A 21,911-nucleotide genomic window follows, 5' to 3' on the forward strand; every position below is an offset into this window, starting at 1 on the left:
ATGACTTTAAAGGTCAAGGGCCTCTGCGAGCCCAGGCTCACAGCAAATTTAATCTATCCAGGGCAGCCGCATCGATGCTCTGTGGAGGGGGTATGGGACATCAACTTTGGATTTCGGGCAGGGATACACCCCACAGGCCGCGAGATCTATATTGATGGCTCCAGTTCAGTGTCCGCAGGTACAAGACTCACGGGCTGCGGAGTTTGGGATCCCAAGGCAGGGATTGCCTTGGCTCTTAAACTCCCATGCACCCTGAGCGCCCAGCAGGCGGAACTCTCGGCGGTGATGTATGTGGTCACACACCCCGAGGAATTCCCTACTCCATACACAAATTGCTCGGACAGCATGTTCACTTGCAATTCGTGTACAGAGTATCTGCCGATTTGGTCATGCCGGGGGTACACCTCTGCGGATGGGAAGCCCCTTGTGACCAAACCCCTGCTAGAAAAGATCGAGAAACCGGGGATGTATATATCCATAAGGTAAAGGCCTACTCCAAAACTGAGCCATGGGGGGAAGGTAACCAGTAGGCAGACCTGCTGGCAAGGGAAGGTGCTCATACAGGTCGCCCATGGGACCCATACGAGGCAGGCAGGATAGCAGCAGCAAGAAGCAAGCCAGGGACACAAGGGAGCATAGGGGCGGCTGCGGCCCCGGACCTTAAAGTAGTCCAGATGCAGGATCCGATCCTGAAGGCTGCCTTGGCTGCTATCAAAAAGGGGGAAAAGGCGGAGGGCCCATACAGTGCTGCAGATATTGCTGTGTGGGAAGGCATGTTGTTTAAAGGGGACAAATGGGTAGTGCCGCCACAACTCCGGAGGGAATTCCTTCAGCTGGCCCATGAGGGTCCAGGTGCGGGACACCCTGGGCTGGAATCTACCTGGCAACGGGTAGAAAAGGCAGGGTGGTGGCCAGGCCTCCGGGAAGACGTCCACGACTTCTGTGCGGGCTGTCTGGTTTGCGCTGCAAACAACCCGGACCCTCAGAAAAGGAAGGTGTCTATGGGACACGTCAGGCGGATAGAGGGACCATGGCAGTCGATCCAGATCGACTACATCGGACCTTTACCGGCCGTCCAGGGAGGTTATAAATACTGCCTCGTCCTGGTGGATGTGTTTTCCAAGTGGGTGGAGGTCTTACCGTTGGTCCTCATGGGAATGCGGGCCAGTCAGTCAAAGAGCACAGGGTACTCACCCCATGAGCTGATGACTGGACGGATTATGAGAACCCTAGTGCATGTGTTGGCGCCGGTTCTCACTGAAGGGCAGCTTCGAGAGGTGAACCGGGACCGCTTTGTCAGGAATCTGTTTGAACACTTTCAACAGATTCACTGGCAGACGGCCAACAACATGGGTAAAGAGCACCGTGCCAATCGGCTGCTGCTGGAACCCCGCAGTCACCATGATTGGGAGGTGGGCGACCAGGTGATGGTGAGAAGCTTCGCCCGGGTCGGGGTATTTGAACCACTGTATATGGGACCATACAGCATAGTCGACAAGGCTAGCCCTATGGTCTATGCGGTTCGACTGCCTCGCCGGGTGAAGTGGTATCACATTAATCAGTGTAAATTGTTTGACCCCAAAAGAGGTAAAAAACAGAGGGGACGAGCAAGGGAAGGGAATCAGACACTGGGGGAAGGACAGGCTCCGGTAGATTTGGAGGCTCCGGAGGAGGCAGCGGGCCCCGAAGCTCTCCAGCCGGGGCTGGTTCACTGCTCCTGTAAGGCTATCCCACCACTGGGTAAAGGTTCCCAGCCCACTAACAGAATTAGGGAGAAAGGCGCTACCATTAGCAAGGTCCAAGGGGAAGCTGAACCTCCCATGGTGGATCAGCTGGGGCTAGCCCAAGAGGTGGAGGAGATAGCATTGCAGCCCATAACGTGGAACTCTGCACCGACAGTAAGGAGGAGTGACAGAGTGCCACAACCCAGGGTGCCGTGGTCCCCTGTTTACTTAGCTCCCCGTCCTAGACCGAGAAGGCGAAAGACAACAGGAAGGGTGCTTTGTTGCGCTCGTAAGGGTCCCCCACCGATTATCCGGGGCTCGGGAGGGCCTTGGAGGGCAGCACAAGACTCATTAAAGGGGACTATACGAGCCCCTCAGCGGAGGGCAACCTGGTCCCCAGGGTACGGTCAGCCGAGTGGTCAACGACGCCTGTTCAGTGACAGGATGTAGCCTGGCCACCTGGGACGGGTGGCGGTGTAAATATTTTCCCTTCCTGTTTTGTTACATTGTGTTGTGTGGATATGTGTTTAGGTAAGGCAGTGACGGTTGGGTACAGCATTTTTGTGTTTGGAACGTGTTACGCGGGCCGAGCCTGGAGAGGTCTCTCAAGGCAAGGCCATGTTCTTCTTGCCTTTCAGATGTCAACACCTCCCTACAGGACGTTAGTGATGCTGGTATCACTAAGGATCTGCACTGGGCACCGAGGGGACACCGAGGACTCCCTGGTTTTCGGATGCTCCGGGGGCAGAGCGCCGACAGTGACCACAGGAGAAGGGATTCTGGCGGCAGATGGCCGGGTCACCTACTCCCACGAGGGGAGATGGCCTGGGTGGTTGGGATCGAACTCACCAAGTACTCCAACCATAAGGACATTACCTACGGAGAGGCCTTCATCCCCTGCCCGGAGATCACTGTGGCCACTTCCAGAGTGAGAGTGGCAGACTTGTATAAACAGTGGGATAGGGCCGAACTGGGCAGGCAGAGGCGTGGCACTTTAAATGACATTTTTACGGGGTTTAACACCGGGGCGTCCGCCATAAACAGTTTGGATAACATGCAGCTGGCCCTCCAGATAAATGGGTTAAAGAATCAGCTGCGCAACATCCTGGGGGACGAGAATACCATAGTGGGATCCGCGCTCCACGAAGAGGTGGCAATGACAGTTCACTTAAAGGAGATTATCTCTCAATTAGAGGCACAGGCCAGGGCTGTAAACGCCTTGATTCGGGAGGGTAGAAACGCCTCCGATCAAGCTGCCCAAAATGAGGTGTGCGTGCTCTATGGGGCCTGGTTGCTGGGAGAGGGACGGAGTAACCTCGAGGATCTGAGACAGGGACAGGTCCCCTCCTGGATCAGCAACCAGCACTTAGCAGCACTGCACCCTTATGATAATGTTTTGAGTCCTTGCCAACTTTGTGTAACGTCGGAAGCCTACCCGGTACCGGTGGACTGTGGAAAGTCAAACCATACCATCATGGGTGTGGTGGTCAGGATGCCCGTGATGGGGGCGTCCCCACGACCAGCACCCCTCTACCGAGTGGAGAATGTGGGAGTCATTCGTGGAGGGGTGCATGTTCGATTCCAAGAGGTCCCACCTTATGTCACAATGTGGGAGCACACTGTGACAGGTACAGACCTCTCGGGTTGTTGGAGCAGGGGAGCACAGGTAATCCTGTGCCCCCAGCACTTGAACGCTTTTGCAAGGCCACAATGCGGGTTCAGCACTGCTGGGGCAGAGCCTATCAATTGCACAATGGAGGTAATGGCCCCTAACCACATGCTTCCACAGGTAGCAAATAGAGGCGGTGGGACATATTGTGTCACCACAAGTGCCCAATGGTATGAACACGGACAGGGAAGGTGGTGTCCAATACCGTACAGCAGCTTTTGCTTTAAACCCAGGGCAGTGGTTCAAGTGGTGCACACCAGAATCACACCCATCCCTGAACCTTCCATGATTCACCTCACGGTACAAAACAACCTCAGCCACCTACAACAATATGTCGCCCATTTTGGCAATCCCATTGCCCCACTACCTGAGAAACTTACAGCCCTCCTCCAGGCAGTGGATTTGTCTCAAAAACATTTTAACACCATGGAGCAGAAAACTGAAATTCTAGCAGGGGAGATTACCCAGATTAAACCCCCAGCATGGTGGGATTTGGGGATACGGGCAGACATACCTGCATGGATCCGGGTGGGATTGCATGCCTTAGTAATCGGCCAACTCCTGATTGTAGCATATCTGCTAGTTACAAGCTGTAAGCTCAGGAGAAAAGGAAAAAGAAAGCAGTTCCTCAGGCTACTACACAGACAGGAGAGCCGTTGCTAAACACTCAAGGCGTGTAAACAAAGCTTGACAGCGACACTTTGGCGGTTTTGTTATTCCCAGGGATGACTGCGTTTTCATACATGGCCCCTGGGGAGTTTGCAGGGCAAGTTTCTTTGTTTTACGGTTAAGACTGAAATGAGACTCAATGTACAATTACTGCTGTAACCTTAAGTACATATATATATATTGCTGTTGTATATTGTAACCTGTTGGATTCTGTGTTTTGTACCGCGTTAAAAGGAATTACGATATATATCGACGGGATCAGTTTAGAGTTAAACTGGGGAAAGTTGGGCAATTTGGGAGAACTAGGGTTTTCTCACCACCCTGAACTTTGACACACTCGAGTGGTGTCTGACTGTCAGATGGGGGATTATGTAGGGGAAGACGAAAACCCCCTCATTTTACCCAGAAGGAAAAGGGCTGTGGGATCTGTCTGTGCTGTGAAATTGAAACCGAGACGGTTTGACCTTGGCAGAGCAGTGATTGGACGGGGGAGGACACCGGAGGGCCAATGGTGGGACAGAGTCAGCCTGAAGCATGGGACTTTCAAGCCAATGGGAGAGCACTTGCTCGAAAACTGTGGGACTGACTCACAGCCATTATGGGGCTATTGTCTTTCCCATGTTTACACTGTGGAAGGAAATTATGCAGATCTTCAGAAAACTAGGGAACCCAAAACAAACCAAGGGCCTACACAATGGCTACAGGAGGCCAACCCAATCAACACCTACTCAAACCTTGAGTAGGTTAACATCAATGGAAAAAACCCGCAATAATCTAAAACTGGTGCATTTTTCAAAATCACAAAGCCCACCAATGGAAGGATCGATTTCAGCAGGAGAGGCGGACTGAATAATCTGGCTATAAAAAGGGGTTTCTGACGTAGTGTGTGTGGTTCCCTGCTCTCGTGATCCAACAACCAGCAAGCCCCTCGACACTGAAGGGAAACCAGTGTCCGAAGACACCAAAGATAGAAGAAACAAACCACCAGACTGCAGAAGGCACAGTAGTGAGTATAACCTCTGGTCCCCAGAACTCCCAACTCAGTTAGGCCAGAAAAGGTGGGAGGTTGGGCATTGTACTGCTAAACTTGTGTAAAGATTTTCATTGTGACCGTTTAGTGGGATTTAGGGGGATTGTTTTGTTGGTGTATTGCTGTTTGTTGAGATACACCTTGTCAAATAAATTGGAAGCCTAAGTTCCTCTTGGAATCACCTTGTCTCAGTTCTATTGTATTACATCTCCTGATCATGAGTCTTATGTCAGAACAGTGCAAGGGAAGCTAGGAGCGCCTCGAAAATGCTCAACTGTGTGTCACAGGCTAGGGAAGAAGGGGTTAGGAGTGTTTGACACTCACAGGTGGCTCACAGGCTAGGCATAAGCTGTGGGGACGCACAAGTCTCAAAAACCCTCTTCATAAGCTGTGGACACAGTCTCTCCAGGGGTGCTCTTGCAGCACTCAGAGTACCTCACAGGCCAGGCATAAGCTGTGAGGGCAGAAGCCCAGAGAGAGACACCCAAGGCACAACAACACTCCCCGAGAACCCCTTACACTCCTATTGTCTATACAACACCAGTTCCACTCTACCTCAACCTTTTCGAAATACTCAAACCACCAGCCATTATCTCTTGTACAGACCTCATCCATTTGATGCAAAAAGATAACTGACCAGGAAACTGGACAATCCTGACACAATGCAATGCAGGTAATAGCTCATTACCACACTCTCATCGAGTGATGGCTGGCTGGCCAACTAATAACCCTGACAAAAGGAAATATCTGGAAACCATGTCAGGACAAGGATGTAGTAATTAACTCTTTATCTGTATTCACTGACTGCGAGACACAGCCAATACACAGGGAGAGGCCATAACTTGGGTTTTACTGTATAAATATCTCATGAAATTGTACCATTTTGAAGGTGTTCACTTAGCCATTGACTGAGTGAGACCTTTCCCTTGCTAGCAAGTAAATTAAAGAAACTTCTGCCAGAGCTGCGACAGCTTACACTCATTGGAGTTCAGGAGGAAGAGAGGTGATCTTATTGAAACATAAGGTAATGTGGGGGCTCGACAAGGTAGATGCAGAGAGGATATTTCCACTCATAGGGGAAACTAAAACTAGAGGACATAGTCTTAGAATAAGGGTCTGTCCATTTAAATCTGAGATGAGGAGGAATTTCTTCTCTGAGCAGGTTGTAAATCTGTGGAATTCTCTGCCTCAGAGAGCTGTGGAGGCTGGGTCATTGAATATATTTAAGGCGGAGATAGACAGATTTTTGAGTGATAAGGGAGTAAAGGGTTATAGGGAGCGGGCAGGGAAGTGTAGCTGAGTCCATGATCAGATCAGCCATGATCTTATTGAATGGCGGAGCATGCTCGAGGGGTCAGGTGGCCTACTCCTGCTCCTATTTCTTATGTTCTTAAAAGCCATCTCCTACTAGCTGCACCACAACCCTCACACACAGCTCAATACAAGACCCGTCCAATCACTCACCGACCAACAATCTCCACCAAACACCAGGCACACCTCACATTCCTCGCTTCATCTCACTCTGTTGGAGGCGACGGGCCTGCCCATTCTTGGAAGGAGCATGGTTGAGCCAGTGACCAATGGCAGGGCTGAAAGTATACAAGATGCTGGTATCCTCATATGTTATCCTCCTTCTCACATCCCACTTGCCCCTCATCCCACAACATCATCTGATGTACAAGCTGCACATGCTGTAAGCATTCACCTCTCGCTTTCCCTCCCTCCCCTCACCACAACTCCACCCTTGTGCCTTCTACATTTCACACACCCAGGAAATGCAGCCTGCCCAGCCAGTGGCTAAACAAGAAGAGGGCGAGGAGAGTGAAGAAGAAGAAGAAACACCATCACTCGATTTCACACTCCCAGTCACCAGCTCCTCGAGGTCGACCAGCAAGGCCATCTGCAGTGTCCCCCACTGAGAGTCAGCAACCTTCCACCAGCCATGCTGCAGTCACTGGGGCAGCAGGTAGGAACACAAGGATAGGCAAAGATGCATGCCAGATTGTCACTAAAGGAATGTACAAGGGTGATTAGTTGATTTTTAATGTAATATTGGTGCATAGATGTATAAAGTTGGATTGGAAAGTTTGCTTTGTGGTGGCTTATATTTCAGCATTGTAACGCTGTGATGGTCAGAAACAGAGGTAAAGTAAGGTGTGGGACTAATGTTGAAAAAGGAATTGGGGTTGTGGTCACTGTGATATCCCGGCCAGAAAGGGTTAATCTTTGTACAATGTCCCGTCAGTGAATACAGCGCAGAAAGGGTTAACCTTTGTACAATCACCGTCAGTGAATACAGCACAGAAAGGGTTAACCTGTGTACAATCACCGTTAGTGAATACAGCACAGAAAGGGTTAACCTTTGTACAATCACCGTCAGTGAATACAGCACAGAAAGGGTTAACCTTTGTACAGTGTCCCGTCAGTGAATACAGCAGAAAGGGTTAACCTTTTTACAGTGTCCCGTCAGTGAATACAGCGCGGACAGGGTTAACTCCTGCTGAATTAGTCTTTTACAGTAAGCTGTAGTCGACAGTCCAATGCTGTAAGAACACGTTAGACCAGTTGCTGCAGGTGTTGGTGCATCATCATCATCAACATCAGAGGCGGTCCCTCGAACGAGGATGACTTACTTCCTCATGAGTTCACAGGTGTTTCAATGAAGGACCCGATGCTCCAGTCCTGAACTCAAATTGAGGGGGTGGAAGATGCCTGTGCGTGGATTTTTTTAACGTGTGGTGACCGTTGCACACCAGCCACCACACGGGCTTGACGGAGCTAGGCCTTTATCCAGTGGCAAGGGTTGAACCAGGACGACTGGAGACCTGCTCTGCTGCACGGACCCAGTGCGCACGGGCCTGCCCACACTGCGATATGTGAGTCAAGTGTCAATCATTACAATGTTTACATCTTCTAACTCCACAAAACATGGAGGCTCTCTGTTTGCTTCAAAATTCAACATGTGTTTTTTTAACAATGAACTTAAAGAGTAAGGGACAACACTCTGTCGCTTTCTCTCTCAGCTTTATATGCTTTCTGAAGTTTGCAGAACACAAAGCAAAACCTACAACAGGTGTGGAGTCAATACTGTCCTTTTTCTCAATTTTTTACCTTTCTCGGTCTTACACACACACACACAATCTCTTTGTTTAAAAAATCTCACGCAAACTTATATTGAGTAAAGATTTTGAAATTTTTGCTCTAGCTTTTTTCAAATAAATGTGAGCAGAAGCTTCCAGAAGCTAAAAAATAAACAAGAGTTCAGTTGACAAAATCACACTGCTGCATCCTAAAAAATTGGGTACACTGCACATTCTCAGAGTGCTCAATCTGTATTCAACTAACGGAGTCATATATCTGGGCAAAAATAACAAGTCCAAGTCCAGACTTTTGTGAGAGACTGAAGCCTTCGAGCAAAAGGTTTAATGAATGCATTAAAAATACAAATTATAACTCACGTTTGACAAATTTGCTAGAATTCTTTGAGGATGTAACGAACAGGGTGGATAAAGGGGAACCAGTAGATGTGATGTATTTGGACTTCCAGAAGGCATTTGATAAGGTGCCACATAAAAGGTTAGTGCACAAGATAAAAGTTCACGGGGTTGGGGGTAACATATTAGCATGGATAGAGGATTGTCTAAGGAACAGAAAACAGTGAGTAGGGATAAATGGTTCATTTTCGGGTTGGCAATCAGTAACTAGTGGGGTGCCGCAGGGATCAGTGCTGGGACCACAACTATTTATAATCTATATTAATGACTTGGAAGAAGGGACTGAGTGTAATGTAGCCAAGTTTGCTGACGATAAAAAGATGGGAGAAAAAGCAATGTGTGAGGAGGACACAAAAAATCTGCAAAAGGATATAGACAGGCTAAGTGAGTGGGCAAAAATTTGGCAGATGGAGTATAATGTTGGAAAATGTGAGGTCATGCACTTTGGCAGCAAAAATCAAAGAGCAAGTGATTATTTAAATGGAGAAAGATTGCAAAGTGCTGCAGGACAGCGGGACTTGGGGGTACCTGTGCATGAAACACAAAAGGTTAGTATGCAGGTACAGCAAGTGATCAGGAAGGCCAATGGAATCTTGACCTTTATTGCAAAGGGTATAAAAACAGGGAAGTCTTGCTACAGTTGTACAGGGTATTGGTGAGGCCACACCTGGAATACTGCGTGCAGTTTTGGTTTCCATATTTACGAAAGGATATACTTGCTTTGAAGGCAGTTCAGAGAAAGTTCACTAGGTTGATTCCAGAGATGAGGGGGTTGACTTATGAGGAAAGGTTGAGTAGGTTAGGCCTCTACTTATTGGAATTCAGAAGAATGAGAGGTGATCTTATCGAAACGTATAAGATTATGAGGGGGCTTGACAAGGTGGATGCAGAGAGGATGTTTCCACTGATGGGGGAGACTAGAACTAGAGGGCATGATCTTAGAAAAAGGGACCGCCCATTTAAAACTGAGATGAGGAGAAATTTATTCTCTCAGAGGGTTGTAAATCTGTGGAATTTTCTGCCTCAGAGAGCTGTGGAAGCTGGGACATTGAATAAACTTAAGACAGAAATAGACAGTTTTTTAAACGATAAGGGGATAAGGGGTTATGGGTGAACGGGCAGGGAAGTGGACCTGAGTCCATGATCTGATCAGTCATGATTGTATTAAATGGCAGAGCAGGCGTGAGGGACTGCATGGCCTACTCCTGCTCCTGTTTCCTATGTTCTTATTATAACAAACTGATACATTTAATCATGTTATTGTGAACTGTGTAATATTTTGAAATTTCCTTTTTTTAAAGACCTAATTTTGGAGGTTAAAAGTTTCTTAACAAAAATAGTGAATGATAATTTGAGTGATTTCTGGGAAGACAAAATAAAGCACCACATGGTAGTACATTAGGTGCAACAATGAGTTGTTACAGGTTAGTGGTTAGATTAACATTGGAAATCCTATTAAACTGCCACCTACAGGAAAAAGTAACCATAAAATGGAGACATTTTTACATTGGAAATGCCATAGGAAATATTTACACAGCACTTTTCAGTGGAGCATACAGCCCTCCTATGAATATTATTTTTTTGTATATACACCAAAAAATAAATGAGTTAACAGCTGCAAAAAAGGTACCTGTAACAAACAACTGCCAATGTTCCAAATGCATATACTGCAGTCTTAAAGCTTTTCCGAATGCAGCCATCAGTGTCCAACTCATCACCATCATAGGCAGTCCCTCGGAATCGAAGAAGACTTGCTTCCACTCCTGAAGTGAGTCCTAAGGTGACTGAACAGTCTGATACGTGAACCACAGTCCCTGTCACAGGTGGGACAGACAGTGGTTGAAGGAAAGGGGTGGGTGGGACAGGTTTGCCGCACGTTCCTTCCACTGCCTGCGCTTGATTTCTGCATGCTCTCGGTGATGAGACTCGAGGTGCTCAGCGCCCTCCCGGAAGCACTTCCTCCACTTAGGGCGATCTTTGGCCAGGGACTCCCAGGTGTCAGTGGGGATGTTGCACTTTATCAGGGAGGCTTTGAGGGTGTCCTTGAAACGTTTCCGCTGCCCACCACTGACAGCATTTTGGCAACAGTGCAAGCAGCAAACGCTGTGTCTCCCCTTTTGCTGACCCTTCATCATTCTACCAATATCAGGGACCACAGAAAGAAACTGCATTCCACCCACCATTGTTACAATACCAAACCCACCCACTCCTTACCACCATCTATTAAGATATTGGGTTAGAGTTTTCACTTTGGGCACAATTGCAAATCTGGGCACAAACTGCGGTCAAAACTGTGCTAGTTTTCAGAAGTGATTTTTTAAAAACAATGATGTTCTAAAATGCTGTACCTTTGTACAGTGTCCTGTCAGTGAATACAGCGCAGAAAGGGTTCACCTTTGTACAGTGTCCCGTCAGTGAATACAGCACAGAAAGGGTTAACCTTTGTACAGTGTCCCGTCAGTGAATACAGCGCAGAAAGGGTTCACCTTTGTACAGTGTCCTATCAGTGAATACAGCGCAGAAAGGGTTCACCTTTGTACAGTGTCCTGTCAGTGAATACAGCACAGAAAGGGTTCACCTTTGTACAGTGTCCTGTCAGTGAATACAGCGCAGAAAGGGTTAACCTTTTTACAGTGTCCCGTCAGTGAATACAGCGCAGAAAGGGTTAACTTTTGTACAATGTCCAGTCAGTGAATACAGCACAGAAAGGGTTAACCTTTGTACAATGTCCCGTCAGTGAATACAGCACAGAAAGGGTTAACCTTTGTACAATGTCCAGTCAGTGAATACAGCACAAAAAGGGTTAACCTTTGTACAGTGTCCTGTCAGCGAATACAGCACAGAAAGGGTTAACCTTTGTACAGTGTCCTGTCAGTGAATACAGCACAGAAAGGGTTAATCTTTGTAGTGTCCCGTCAGTGAATACAGCGCAGAAAGGGTTAACCTTTGTACAATGTCCAGTCAGTGAATACAGCGCAGAAAGGGTTAACCTTTGTACAGTGTCCAGTGAATACAGCACAGAAAGAGTTAACCTTTGTACAGTGTCCTGTCAGTGAATACAGCACAGAAAGGGTTAATCTTTGTAGTGTCCCGTCAGTGAATACAGCGCAGAAAGGGTTAACCTTTGTACAATGTCCAGTCAGTGAATACAGCACAGAAAGAGTTAACCTTTGTACAGTGTCCCGTCAGTGAATACAGCGCAGAAAAGGTTAACCTTTGTACAATCACCGTCAGTGAATACAGCACAGAAAGGGTTAACCTTTGTACAATCACCGTCAGTGAATACAGCACAGAAAGGGTTAACCTTTGTACAATCACCGTCAGTGAATACAGCGAAGAAAGGGTTAACCTTTGTACAATCACCGTCAGTGAATACAGCGCAGAAAGGGTTAACCTTTGTACAATCACTGTCAGTGAATACAGCGCAGAAAGGGTTAACCTTTGTACAATCACCGTTAGTGAATACAGCGCAGAAAGGGTTAACCTTTGTACAATCACCGTCAGTGAATACAGCGCAGAAAGGGTTAACCTTTGTACAATCACCGTCAGTGAATACAGCGCAGAAAGGGTTCACCTTTGTACAATGACGCATCAGTGAATACAGCGCAGAAAGGGTTAACCTTTGTACAATCACCATCAGTGAATACAGCGCAGAAAGGGTTAACCTTTGTACAATCACCATCAGTGAATACAGCGCAGAAAGGGTTAACCTTTGTACAATCACCGTCAGTGAATACAGCGCAGAAAGGGTTCACCTTTGTACAATGACGCATCAGTGAATACAGCGAAGAAAGGGTTAACCTTTGTACAATCACCGACAGTGAATACAGCGCAGAAAGGGTTCACCTTTGTACAATGACGCATCAGTGAATACAGCGAAGAAAGGGTTAACCTTTGTACAATCACCGACAGTGAATACAGCACAGAAAGGGTTCACCTTTGTACAATGACGCATCAGTGAGTACAGCACAGAAATGGCTAACACTTGCTGAATTAATCTTTTACAGCAAGCTTCAGTCGATGGTCCAATGCTGTAAGAGCACGTTAGACCAGTTGCTGTAGTTGTTGGTGATTTCCTATCATCATAGGCAGTCGCTCGAAATCGAGGAAGACTTGCTTCCACTCTAAAAGTGAGTTTTCAGGTTACTGTACAGCCCAATACGGGAATTACAGTCTCTGTCACAGGTGGGGCAGACAGTGGTTGAGGGAAGGGGTGGGTGGGACTGGTTTGCCGCACGCTCTTTCCGCTGCCTGCGCTTGATTTCTGCATGCTCTCGGCGACGAGACTCGAGGTGCTCAGCGCCCTCCCGGATGCTCTTCCTCCACTTAGGGCGGTCTTTGGCCAGGGACTCCAAGGTGTCGGTGAGGATGTTGCACTTTATCAGGGAGGCTTTGAGAGTGTCCTTGAAATGTTTCCTCTGCCCATTTGGGGCTCGCTTGCCATGTAGGAGTTCGGAGTAGAGCGCTTGCTTTGAGAATCTTGCGTCGGGCATGTGGACAATGTGGTCCGCCCAACGGAGCTGGTTGAGTGTGGGCAGTGCTTTGATGCTGGGGATGTTGGCCTAATTGAGAACACTGACGTTGGTGCGTTTAACCTCCCAGGGGATTTGCAGGATCTTGCGGAGACGTAGTTGGTTGTATTTCTCCAGTGATTTGAGGTGTCCATGTATATGGTGCACGTCTCTGAGCCATACAGGAGGGCGGGTATCACTACGCCCTGTAGACCATGAGCTTGGTGCCAGATTTGAGGGCCTGATCTTCGAACACTTTCTTCCTCAGGCAGCCGAAGGCTGCGCTGGCGCACTGGAGGCAGTCGGTGTTGAACCTCGTTGTCGATGTCTGCCCTTGCTGATAGTAGGCTCCCGAGGTATGGAAAATGGTCCACGTTGTCCAGGGTTGCGCTGTGGATCTTGATGACCAGGGGGCAGTGCTGTGTGGCAGGGTCAGGTTCGTGGAGGACCTTTGTCTTACGGATGTTTAGTGTAAGGCCCATGCTTTTGTACGCCTCGGTGAAGATGTTGACTATGTCCTGGAGTTCAGTCTCTGAATGTGCGCAGACGCAGGCGCCGTCCGCGTACTGTAGTTCGACGACAGAGGTTGGGGTGGTCTTGGATCTGGCTTGGAGGCAACGAAGGTTGAACAGGTTCTCACTGGTTCTGTAGTTTAGTTCCACTCCAGCGGGGAGCTTGTTGAGTGTGAGGTGGAGCATGGCAGCGAGGAAGGTTGAGAAGAGGGTTGGAGTGATAACGCAGCCGTGCTTGACCCCGGTCCGGACATGGATTGGGTCTGTGGTGGGTCCGTTGGTAAGGATCACGGCCTGCATATCGTCGTGGAGCAGGCGGGGGATGGTCACAAACTTTTGGGGGCATCCGAAACGGAGGAGGACGCTCCATAGACCCTCGCGGTTAACAGTGTCAAAAGCCTTTGTGAGGTCAATGAAGGCCATGTACAAGGGTTAGTGCTGTTCCCTGCAGTTGGCAACCCCTCTCCCACACTTTGCCCCTCCTCCACACCTTGGTACAATGTCGCGTCAGTGAATACAGCACAGAAAGGGTTAACTCCTGCTGAATTAATCTTTTCACAGTAGGCTGCTGTAAGAACACGTTAGACTAGTTGCTGCAGGTATTGGTGCAGGTACTGATTTGTGTTACAATTTCAGAATCTTTCCCAACTCCCAAACGGCGGAAGATGGGGTCTTAAGGGGGCGGGTTGGAGGGGGATGGGCAAGGAGCGACCTGTTATCTCGTGGTATTCGTCCGAGTCACACCCAATCCGACACTGAGCTGGGGTTGCCAACTCTGGTTGGGTGTTTTCCTGGAGGTTTTATCACATGACCACTCACCTCCACCTGTCGCACACCAGCAAATCAGCATTTTTCACCCATGTCCAATGTATTGGTAAGAGAGACAGGGGGGAGAGGGAGGGAGGGGAGAGGGAGCAGGAGGGTGTCATGTATCTTACATTATTATATATAACTGTATCCCAACATGCTATACATGACTGTAATAAGATATGACCTGTAACCACCAGCATACCTTACCACCGGGGTGCACTTGCAAGAGACAGGTATATAAGGACAGGTCTCAGGCAAGTGCAGCATTCGAGAACTGTGAAATAAAGGTGCAGGTCCAGAGTGACCTTGAGTTCACTACATGCCTCGTGTGAATCTGTACTGAGGGGACAGGACTTTACGGTGGCGACGGGTTACGGGATTACAGAACAACGGATCAGATGAAAAGTACAATGCGGGAGACAATTGGGAGGACTTTATAGAAAGGCTCCAGCAAAGCTTTGTAACCAAAGACTGGTTAGGCGACGATAAGGCAGACAAGAGAAGAGCCCATCTCTTGATGAGCTGTGGCTCGAAAACATACGCTCTAATGAAGGATCTGTTGGCCCCCGAGAAACCAGCAAGCAAGTCGTTTGAAGAATTGAGCACACTAGTAAGAGACCACCTGAAGCCAGCGAGCAGCCGACACATGGCCAGACACAGGTTCTACAACTACAGACACTGTGTGGGCCAGAGCATACCCGACTTTGTGGCGGAACTTCGGAGGTTGGCTAGTTTATGTGAGTTCTCCGATGAACTGAGGAGAGAAATGCTGAGAGACTTTTTCATTGAAGGATTAGGCCACACAGACATATTCTGAAAGCTCATAGAGACCAAGAACCTGACCTTAGAGGCAGCAGCACTGGTTGCACAGACATTCTTGGTAGGGGAAGAAGAAACGAGGTTGATTTACAATGCAGGTACGACAACTAACGAAATATTGGAACAAGAAGTTCACAGCACTAAACAAGCTGTTACCCCCACACACAGACAAGCAGAACAGACTCTCGACAGCAAGCAGTGGCAACAGAAGCCATCAAGTGCCACAGGAACGGCCGTTCACACCTCATCAACCCACAATGCGAGCAATCAACTACAAACTGAGAGAAGCTCAAGAGAGATCAGCCAGACGCAGCTCATTCTTTGCAAGCAGTCTGTGCTGGAGTTGTGGGGGTGGGCACTCGTCAAGAGAATGTCGATTTCAGCAGGCTGTTTGCAGGAACTGTGAATATACAGGGCATTTGGCCCGCATGTGCAAAAAAACGGCAGCTTGGCTGGTATACGAATCGGATGGGTCGGAAAGCGGACCAGAAGACGGTGGGGACAGTACCCGGGACACCGATGTACAGCGGGTCAACACGATCAATGGCCGCTGCTCCTACAACAGGACGCCTCCTATAATGATGAGGGTCCTACTCAACGGGATATCTGTCAACATGGAGCTGGATACGGGAGCGAGTCAATCTCTCATGGGCAACTGTGGCAACTGTGGCCGCATAAAAGAGACAGACCAAAACTCACAAGGGTCGACACCAAACTAAGGACCTATACCAAAGAAATCGTACCTGTCCTCGGCAGCACCATGCTCTCTGTCACACACAAAGGGACAGTGAACTGACTTCCCCTGTGGATTGTCCCTGGAGACCCCCCAGCACTGCTGGGGAGAAGCTGGCTGGCAAAACTAAACTGGAAATGGGATGATGTCCATGCCATGTCATTAGAGGAACTGACCTCCTGCTCAACAGTTATAAAGCGATTTGAACATCTCTTTCAGCCAGGTGTGGGCACTTTCAAAGGGGCCAAAGTCAAAATCAGGATGCTAGACCAGTCCATCACACGGCCAGAGATGTACCCTATATGATGAGGGAAAAGATTGAACACGAACTAGACAGGCTTCTGCGGGAAGGCATTATATCACCTGTGGAATTTAGCGACTGGGCAAGTCCCATCGTCCCAGTCATGAAGCCTGCTGGATCCGTACGAATCTCTGGGGACTACAAATCTACCATAAACAGAGTCTCCCTAGAGGACCAGTATCCGCTGCCCAGAGCGGAGGACTTATTTGCCACATTGGCTGGAGGTAAACTTTTCTCAAAACTAAACCTCACATCTGCGTATATGACGCAAGAATTGACCGAGGAATCCAAGCTACTCACCACCATCAACACACATTGAAGCCTTTTCATGTACAATTGATGCCCATTCAGCATCAGGTCGGCAGCTGCCATATTCCAGCGCAACATGGAGAGTCTGCTCAAGTCCATCCCGGGGACGGCTGTATTTCAAGACGACATACTTATCACGGGCAGGGACACCGACTCCCATCTCCGGAATTTGGAGGAAGTACTAAAGCAGTTGGATTGGGCAGGCCTACGAGTCAAGAAATCCAAGTGCCTGTTTCTCGCACCCGAGGTTGAATTTTTGGGCAGAAGGATTGCCGCTGATGGAATCCACCCAACAGAGTCCAAAGCAGAAGCAATTCGCCTGGCACCAGGCCCTGGAATGTCTCAGAACTGCGCGCCTTTCTCGGGTTACTCAATTACTTTGGGAACTTTATGCAGAACTTAAGCACGCTGCTGGAGCCTCTCCACATGCTACTCAGGAAGGGGTGTGATTGGTTTTGAGGGGACGCCCAGGAACGCAACCTTCTGTGTTCCAACAGTGTTTTGACTTTCTTTGACCTAGGTAAAAAGCTAGTTCTCACATCAGCGTATGGGGTCGGGTGCGTTTTGCAACATATCAATAGCTTATGCCTCCAGGTCACTTTCGCGGGCAGAGCGCGGCTACGGAATGATAGAGAAGGAGGCGCTCGCGTCCGTGTACGGTGTCAAAAAGATGCACCAGTACCTTTCCGGGGCCAAGTTCGCGTTAGAAACCGACCTCAAGCCCCTCACGTCCCTCCTATCTGAGAGCAATGCAATAAACGCCAACGCCTCAGCGTGAATTCAACAGTGGGCACTCATGCTGGCGTCCTACGACTATACCATAAGGCACAGACCAGGCACAGACAACTGTGCCGACGCGCTCAGCAGGCTACCCCTGGCGACCACGGAAGGGTGTGACGAACAGGACTGTGAGATAGTCATGGCAATCAATACCTTTGAGTCCACAGGTTCGCCCATGACGGCTCGCCAAATCAGAGCCTGGATGGCCAGCGACCTCACGTTATCTTTAGTAAAAAGATGTGTCCTAACCGGTGACTGGGCAGAGGCTCGCGATGCCTGCCCCGAGGAATTAAAACCCTTTCACAGGCGCATACATGAGCTATCACTACAAGCAGACTGCCTGATGTGGGGCAGCCGAGTAGTCATGCCTCTGCAAGGCAGAGAGGCATTTGTCCGGGAGCTCCACCACGAGCACCCGTGGATCGTTCTCATGAAGGCCATAGCCAGATCCCACGTCTGGTGGCCTGGTATTGATGCGGACTTGGAGCTCTGCGTCCGAAGGTGCACCATTTGTGCCCAACTCAGCAATGCCCCCAGGGAGGCTCCACTGAGCCCCTGGCCTACCAGACCGTGGTCGCGGGTGCACGTAGACTATGCGGGCCCATTCATGGGCAAAATGTTCCTCGTAGTTGTGGATGCATTTTCAAAGTGGATCAAATGCACCATTTTAAACTCAAGCACAACCTCCACCACTGTGGAGAGCCTCGCAACCATGTTTGTAACGCACGGAATCCCTGACATATTAGTCAGTGACAATGGTCCGTGCTTCACCAGCGCAGAATTCCAAGACTTTATAATTGACCACGGCATAAATCACGTCAAGACTGCACCGTTCAAGCTGGCCTCCAACGGCCAGGCGGAGAGAGCAGTGCAAATCATTAAACAAGGCATGCTTAAAATCTAAGGTCCCACGCTGCAAGGTCGCCTGTTGCGACTGCTGCTGGCATACAGATCTCGTCCGCACTCATTGACTGGGATCCCCCCCGCGCAACTGTGATGAAAAGACTTTAAAAACAAGGCTCTCGTTAATCCTCTCAGACATGCACAAAATCGTTGAGGCAAAGCGCCGTAAGCTGACTGAGTACCATGACAGAAATTCGAGGGGGAGATGGAATGAGATAGGGGACAAAGTGTTTGTACTAAACTATGGCAGGGGTCCCAAATGGCTTGCAGGGACAGTAATGGGCAAGGAAGGAAACAGGCTACTGGTAGTACAAATGGACAATGGCAAAACCTGCCGGAGGCATGTAGACCAAGTCAAAAGCAGATTTACCAACAACACTGCGGAACCAGAGGCAAACTACAATGTGGAACTCGCACCACACCTGGTGGACAGACAGAGGGAACAACCTGAGGAAAGGGCAACCCCAACAGACAGCCCAGGCGAGTCAACAACAATCACACCAATTGAAACAGACAGCCCAGGCGAGATACCAGCAACCACACCCAAAGAACAACAGACACCAAGGCAAACAACTGAACCACAACTCAGACGCTCCACGCGAGAGCATAGACCACCTGAGAGACTGAACCTATAAAGTCAATAAGATCTTGGGGGAGGGTGATGTCATGGATCTTACATTATTATATATAACTGTATCCCAACATGCTATACATGACTGTAATAAGATATGACCTGTAACCACCAGCATACCTTACCACCAGGGGTGCACTTGCAAGAGACAGGTATATAAGCACATGTCTCAGGCAAGTGCAGCATTCCAGAGCTGTGAAATAAAGGTGCAGGTCCAGAGTGACCTTGACTTCACTACATGCCTCGTGTGAATCTGTACTGAGGAAACAGGGGTAGAAAGAGATGGAGGGGAGAGATAGGTGGGGGGGGGGGGAAGAGCGTGGGGAAGGGAGGGGAGGAGAGAGCGAGAGAGAGAGAGAGAGAGAGGAGAGAGAGAGAGCAGGAGGGGGAGAGGGGGAGAGAGAGAAGGAGGGGAGCCAGGAGGAGGGAGGGAGGGAGGAGAGAGGGAGAGGGAGAGAGAGAGAGCGAGCGAGAGCAGGAGGGGAGAGGGGGAGAGAGAGATGGAGGGAGGGGAGAGCGTGGGGAAGGGAGGGGAGGAGGGAGTGAGAGAGAGAGAGCAAGAGCAGGAGGGGAGAGGGGAGAGAGAGATGGAGGGAAGATGGAGGGAGGGAAGAGCGTGGGGAAGGGAGGGGAGGAAAGAGGGAGAGAGAGAGAGAGAGTGAGAACAGGTGGGGAGAGGGGGAGAGAGAGAGATGGAGGGGAGATGGGGGGAGGGGAGAGCGTGGGGAAGGGAGGGGAAGAGAGCGGGAGAGAGAGAGAGCGAGAGCAGGAGGGGAGAGGGGGAGAGAGAGATGGAGGGGAGATGGAGGGAGGGAAGAGCGTGGGGAAGGGAGGGGAGGAGAGAGGGGAGAGAGAGAGAGAGAGTGAGCGCAGGTGGGGAGAGGGGGAGAGAGAGATGGAGGGGAGGGATGGAGGGAGGGGGAGGGGAGAGAGAGATGGAGGGGAGATGGAGGGAGGGGAGAGCGTGGGGGGGAAGGGGAAGGGAGGGGGAGAGAGGGGAGGGAGAGAGAGAGAGAGAGGGAGAGGGGAGGGAGAGGGGGAGAGAGAGATGGAGGAGATGGAGGGAGGCGGAGAGCGTGGACGAAGGGGAGGGGGGAGGAGAGAGAGAGAGAGAGAAGGGAGGGAGGAGGTGAGAGAGAGGGAGGGTGAGAGAGGGAGAGAGAAAGAGGGAGTGTGAGAGGGTGAGAGAGGGAGAGAGAGGGTGAGGAGAGGAGAGAGAGAGGGGGTGAGAGAGGGAGAGAGAGAGTGAGAGGGTGAGAGGGAGGGGAGAGAGAGAGGGGAGAAGGGAGAAGGGAGGGAGAGAGAGAGAGGGGTGAGAGAGAGAGGGAGAGAGAGAGTGGGGTGAAAGAGGGAGGAGAGAGAGAGAGGGAGAAAGAGAGAGGGAGAGAGAGATGGAGGGGGAGAAAGAGAGGGGGGTGAGACAGGGAGAGAGACAGGGAGTGTGAGAGGGCGAGAGAGGGGTGAGAGAAGGAGGGAGAGAGGGGGAGTGTGAGAGGGAGAGAGAGAGGGGGTGAGAGAGAGGGGGTGAGAGAGAGGGGGTGAGAGAGAGGGGGGGGGAGAGAAGGAGGGAGAGAGAGAGAGGAGGGGGTGAGAGAGAGAGAGGGGGTGAGAGATGGAGGGAGAGAGAGGGGGGTGAGAGAGAGGGGGTGAGAGAGGGGGGGGTGAGAGAGTGGGGGGGTGAGAGAAGGAGGAGAGAGAGAGAGGGGGTGAGAGAGAGAGAGGGAGAGAGAGGGGTGAGAGAGAGAGGGGGTGAGAGAGAGAGGGGGTGAGAGAGGGAGAGAGGGAGAGAGAGAGCAGGAGGGGGAGAGAAGAGAAGGAGGGGAGCCAGAAGGAGGGAGGGGAGAGCGTTGGGAGGGAGGGGAGGAGAGAGGGAGAGGGAGAGAGAGAGAGCGAGCAAGAGCAGGAGGGGAGAGGGGGGAGAGAGAGATGGAGGGAGGGAGAGCGTGGGGAAGGGAGGGAGGAGGGAGTGAGAGAGAGAGAGCAAGAGCAGGAGGGAGAGGGGGAGAGAGAGATGGAGGGAAGATGGAGGGAGGGAAGAGCAGTGGGGAAGGGAGGGGAGGAGAGAGGGAGAGAAGAGAGAGAGAGATGAGAACAGGTGGGGGAGAGGGGGAGAGAGAGAGATGGAGGGGAGATGGGGGGAGGGGAGAGCGTGGGAAGGGAGGGGAAGAGAGCGGGAGAGAGAGAGAGCGAGAGAGAGAGAGGAGGAGAGAGGGGAGAGAGAGAGAGGAGATGGAGGAGGGAAGAGGGGAAGGAAGGAGGAGAGAGGGAGAGAGGAGAGGAGAGAGAGAGAGAGAGATGAGAGCAGGTGGGGAGAGGGGGAGAGAGAGATAGAGGGAGATGGAGGGAGGGGAGAGCGTGGGAAGGGAAGGGAGGGGAAGAGAGCGGGAGAGAGAGAGAAGGGAGAGAGAAGGGGGAGAGAGAGAATGGAGGGAGATGGAGGAAGGCGAGAGCGTGGACGAGGGGAAGAGAGAGAGAGAGAGAGAGAGAACAGGAGGGGAGAGGAGGTGAGAGAGGAGAGGGATGGGGTGAGAGAGGAGAGAGAAAGAGAGGGAGGAGGTTTGAAGAGAGGGGTGAGAGAGGAGAGAGAGAGAGAGAGAGAGGGGGTGAGAGAGGGAGGTATAGAGAGAGGGGTGAGAGAGGGAGAGAGAGAGTGGGGTGAAAGAGGAGAGAGAGAGAGGAGGGAGAAAGAGAGAGGGGAGAGAGAGAGATAGGAGGGGGTGGAAGGAGAGGGGGGTGAGACAGGGAGAGAGACAGAGGGAGTGTGAGAGGGCGAGAGAGGGGTGAGAGAAGGAGGGAGAGGGGGGTGAAAGAGGAGAGAGAGGGGGGTGAGAGAGGGGGGGGGAGAGAGGAGGGGGGGAGAGGAAGAGAGGGAGAGAGAGAGAGAGAGAGAGAGGAGAGAGAGAGAGGGGGTGAGAGATGGAGGGAGAGAGAGAGGAGAGGGTGAGCGAGGGGACAGAGAGGGGGGTGAACGAGAGGAGAGAGAGAGGGGGTGAGAGAGAGAGGGGGGGTGAGAGAG

General features: G+C 50.6%; 1 protein-coding gene across 1 annotated transcript in view; it reads left to right on the forward strand.

Annotated features, from left to right (window-relative positions):
- The first annotated feature begins 1,001 nt into the window (after window positions 1-1,001).
- LOC139273942 (cobalamin binding intrinsic factor-like) overlaps window positions 1,002-21,911 on the forward strand; it is an 81,508-nt gene continuing 60,598 nt past the window's right edge. Inside the window, exon 1 of the mRNA XM_070891015.1 lies at window positions 1,002-1,295. Coding sequence (XP_070747116.1) covers window positions 1,002-1,295 — 294 coding nt within the window. The remainder of the gene's footprint in view (window positions 1,296-21,911) is intronic.

The sequence above is a fragment of the Pristiophorus japonicus genome, chromosome 9 (genome assembly GCF_044704955.1).
Source record: "Pristiophorus japonicus isolate sPriJap1 chromosome 9, sPriJap1.hap1, whole genome shotgun sequence".
Taxonomy (NCBI): domain Eukaryota; kingdom Metazoa; phylum Chordata; class Chondrichthyes; family Pristiophoridae; genus Pristiophorus; species Pristiophorus japonicus.